General features: G+C 37.2%; 1 protein-coding gene across 1 annotated transcript; it reads left to right on the top strand.

Annotated features, from left to right (window-relative positions):
- Nucleotides 1-470: 470 nt before the first annotated feature.
- On the top strand, nt 471-3,010 carry SLITRK6 (SLIT and NTRK like family member 6; the record flags this gene model as incomplete). Its single annotated transcript, XM_079538819.1, has 1 exon — nt 471-3,010. Exon 1 carries the CDS (start codon nt 485-487, stop codon nt 3,008-3,010), a length of 2,526 nt encoding a protein of 841 aa, XP_079394945.1. The 5' UTR covers nt 471-484.
- Between the last annotated feature and the right edge of the window lie 1,005 nt (nt 3,011-4,015).

Here is a 4,015-nt window from a genome sequence, read left to right as displayed (position 1 = left end):
TCATCTCTTTAGCAGCTGGACAACATTAAGCTGAACTTAGAAAGGTACTTTTAAAATCTGCAATGTTATATGGTGACGTAAAAAAATAATCCGAAATTTATAAGCTTTGATGTAAATTGCTTGGGGCAGTAATTTACTATTTCTGTACATTGGTAAACCATATCCTATATATAGGAATGCTTTTCTGATTATCTTCTACTGAGGTGTATCAGCATGAAAATACTGAAGCACTCCTTATGACTGTCTCTTGATTCAGTACATTAAACTAAATATTTCAAGAAAAGCTGAGACAGGGCAGGTAAGGGATAAGCAATCTCCCTTCCTGCCCCTCCCTCTCCCTGCCCCCCAAAAAAGAAAGAAAAAAAAGCAAGAAAAAAAAAGCATACAAAACACAAATTGCACAAATTGTGAAATCATGACTGTTGCTTTTTCTTTTTCCATGCCTCCCCTCACCCTTTCTTTATTATAGAATCTGCTGAGCAAGATGAAGCTCTGGATTTTTGTGGTATGTTCAGTTCTGGTTGCATCTGATCCTTTCCAGTCAGAAACATCTTTTACTAGAATCAGAGGATCTTGTCAGAGTTTGTGTTCCTGTGAAGAAAAGGATGACATTATGATTATAAACTGTGAAGAAAGAGGCATCAAGATAGTGTCAGAAATAAATGTCCCACCATCACGGCCTTTCCATCTTAATTTGTTAAACAATGGCCTGACAATGCTACATGTGAATGATTTTGCTGGCCTTGTTAATGCTATCTCTCTACATCTTGGATTTAATAATATTGCAGATATTGAGCCTGGGGCTTTTAATGGTCTCAACCTTCTTAAGCAACTTCATATAAATCACAATTCTTTAGAAATACTTAAAGAAGATACGTTTGATGGATTGGAAAATTTGGAATTTCTTCAAGCAGACAACAATTTCATCACAGTGATTGAAGCAAGTGCCTTTAGCAAGCTCAGTAGGCTTAAAGTGCTTATTTTGAATGATAATGCTATTGAGTACCTTCCTCCAAACATATTTCGTTTTGTGCCATTGACTCATTTAGATCTTCGGGGAAACCAGTTACAGACACTACCATATGTTGGCTTTTTAGAACACATCGGTAGAATACTAGACCTTCAGTTGGAAGATAATAAATGGGCTTGTAACTGTGATTTGCTTCAGCTGAAGACATGGCTGGAAAACATGCCTCCTCAGTCAATAATAGGAGATGTTGTATGCAATAGTCCTCCAGTTATCAAAGGCAGCATATTAAACAGGTTGAAAAAAGAATCGCTTTGTCCCATTCCTACTGTCAATGAACTTGAAGATCCTTCAGGGTCACTGCCCTTGGTTGTAACCACCTCTGTAAGTGATAGTCACCTGTCAACTAAGGTCATTCCTATACTGAAAGCTCCTACTAAAGAAACAAATTTAGTGCTTCATACTTCAAAACCAACTACACAATTTCCAGGAATCTATTGTCCCATTCCCTGTCACTGCACCAGCCATATGCTCTCAGGAGTTCTTATGCACTGTCAGGAGCGAAATATTGAAAGCCTGTCTGATTTAGGACCTCCTCCTACAAATCCTAAAAAACTTATTCTAGCAGGAAACATTATTCAGACATTACTTAAGTCAGATCTTATGGACTATGCTAGTCTGGAAATGCTTCATCTGGGGAACAATCGTATTGAAATCCTTGAGGAAGGAGTTTTCATGAATCTGACTAGACTGCAGAAACTGTATCTCAATGGCAATCATCTTACAAAGCTGAGTCAGAATCTTTTCCTTGGCCTTCAGCACCTTGAATACTTGTACCTTGAATATAATGCCATCAAAGAAGTTTTACCAGGGACATTTAATACAATGCCAAAACTTAAGGTCCTCTACTTAAATAATAACCTTTTGCAGACTTTACCACCCCATATCTTTTCTGGGGTGCCACTTGCCAGATTAAATCTGAAAACAAACCAGTTTGCTCATTTGCCTGTGAGCAATGTCTTGGATGAACTGGATATGTTGGTACAAATTGAACTTGAAGACAACCCCTGGGACTGTACGTGTGATTCAGTTGGACTGCAAAAATGGATACAAAAGCTGAGTAAGAGTACAATGATGGGTGACATTTTCTGTAAATCTCCAGGACACTTAGAAAAAAAAAAACTGAAATCCCTCAACAGTGAAGTCTTGTGTCCAGATTTAATAAACAGCCCTGCCCTACCAACTCATGCCAGTTTTGTTGTTATAGCAACTTCTACTTCTACTACTAGCAACACTGCAGACACCATCCTGCAGTCACTTACAGATGCTGTCCCACTTTCTGTTCTAATACTGGGACTGCTAATTGTATTTATAATTATTGTATTTTGTGCAGCAGGAATAGTTGTTCTTGTTCTGCATCGGCGGCGAAGATGTAAAAAGAAACAAGCCAATGAACAAATGCGGGATAGTAGCCCAGTTCACCTTCAGTACAGTATGTATGGGCATAAAACAACACATCACACAACAGAGCGTCCAGCTGCAGCTCTCTATGAGCAACGTATGATTACTCCCATGGTTCAGGTCTATCACGGCCCATCCTTCAGCCCAAAGCATACTGAACAACAAGTAGAGGAAAATGAGAATGCAACTAATGATTCCAAACATCTCTGCAGAAGTCTCTTGGAAAGAGAGAATAGTTCACCACTTACTGGTTCAAATGTCAAATATACGGCTGCAGATCAATCCGCAGAATTTCTGTCTTTTCAAGATGCCAGCTGCTTGTACAGAAACATTCTTGAAAAAGAGAGGGAACTGCAGCAACTTGGAATCACAGAGTACTTAAGAAAAAATATTGTTCAACTCCAGCCTGAAATGGAAGTACATTATCCTGGAACACATGAGGAACTAAAACTAATGGAGTCACTGATGTACTCCAGACCGAGAAAGGTTTTTTTAGAACAAACTAAAAATGAGTATTTTGAACTCAAGGCTAATTTACATGCTGAGCCTGACTACCTGGAAGTCCTTGAGCAGCAAACATGAAGTGATAACACATTGGGCTTGGGCCAAATTTCTGTATTCCATTTTAAGTTGGAACTGTTGAAAATAAAAGTGCCTTGTAATGACATGTCAACAGTTAGAACTTAAGCACAGCAGTAATCCTAGAAAAAAAAAAAAAAAAAAAAAAAAAAAGCAACTAAAAAACTCAGGGATCACTGTGGGAAGCCATGGGGTTGTGTGTAGACAATATGTCTCAAGTTAAACACGAATTGTGTGATTGAACTGTGAGAGGAAGATTGCTTGTTGTAATATTCCTTAGCATTTTTTAAAGGTGTGTATGGCATTCTCTTTTGTGTACCTAACCTATGAAAAAATGTTTGTTACCTGTAGTCTCTGGTTTTCCCCTAGTTTAATTAGATTCCTTAAAACAAACACAAAAAGAAAAATAAACAAGCCCTCACACCTGTGTTTGTAGTTAGAAGCTTAGAGTGTATTAAGTGTTAGTATTGCATACATGACCATTGTCTACAACCACACCTAACGTACTCTTACAATAAATATGAAAGGATTTAAAATGTTGTCATGCTAAATATCCGTTAAAAACAAAAAAAAGAACAAATTTTGTGTATCCATCCACTGACAGAGAGCCTGCGTGTATTTAATATTTTATATGGAACTTCATCATATGGATTCTTTATCAGTATGAGGAACAAAAAATATATGTGTTTATCCAACATCTTACAAGAAGAACTGCAAGCCTTTTGATACCCTATCTGATAGCTTTACTTAAGTTTGGACAATCTTTTCTTAAGCTGCTGCTATAAAATATTGTGCATCACTGGTGTTTCAATTCACGATCATGAGCAATTGGAAAAAATATTGAGGTTCAGCTGTAAATATATTGCTGTATTTAATAAGTTTGATTTTTATATATCTATCTATAAATATAATTTCTGTGCTGGCTTTAACTATCCTTGGAGGAAATTAGTTTGCTGCAACTAGGAACTTCCAGGTGAAAAAGCAGGTTCTTTCCTTCACTACCCAAAA

The sequence above is a fragment of the Tetrao urogallus genome, assembly GCF_951394365.1.
Source record: "Tetrao urogallus genome assembly, chromosome: 1".
In the NCBI taxonomy this organism is placed as follows: domain Eukaryota; kingdom Metazoa; phylum Chordata; class Aves; order Galliformes; family Phasianidae; genus Tetrao; species Tetrao urogallus.
Note: the sequence above shows the minus strand (reverse complement) of the source record. Positions and strands in the feature narration are given on the sequence as shown.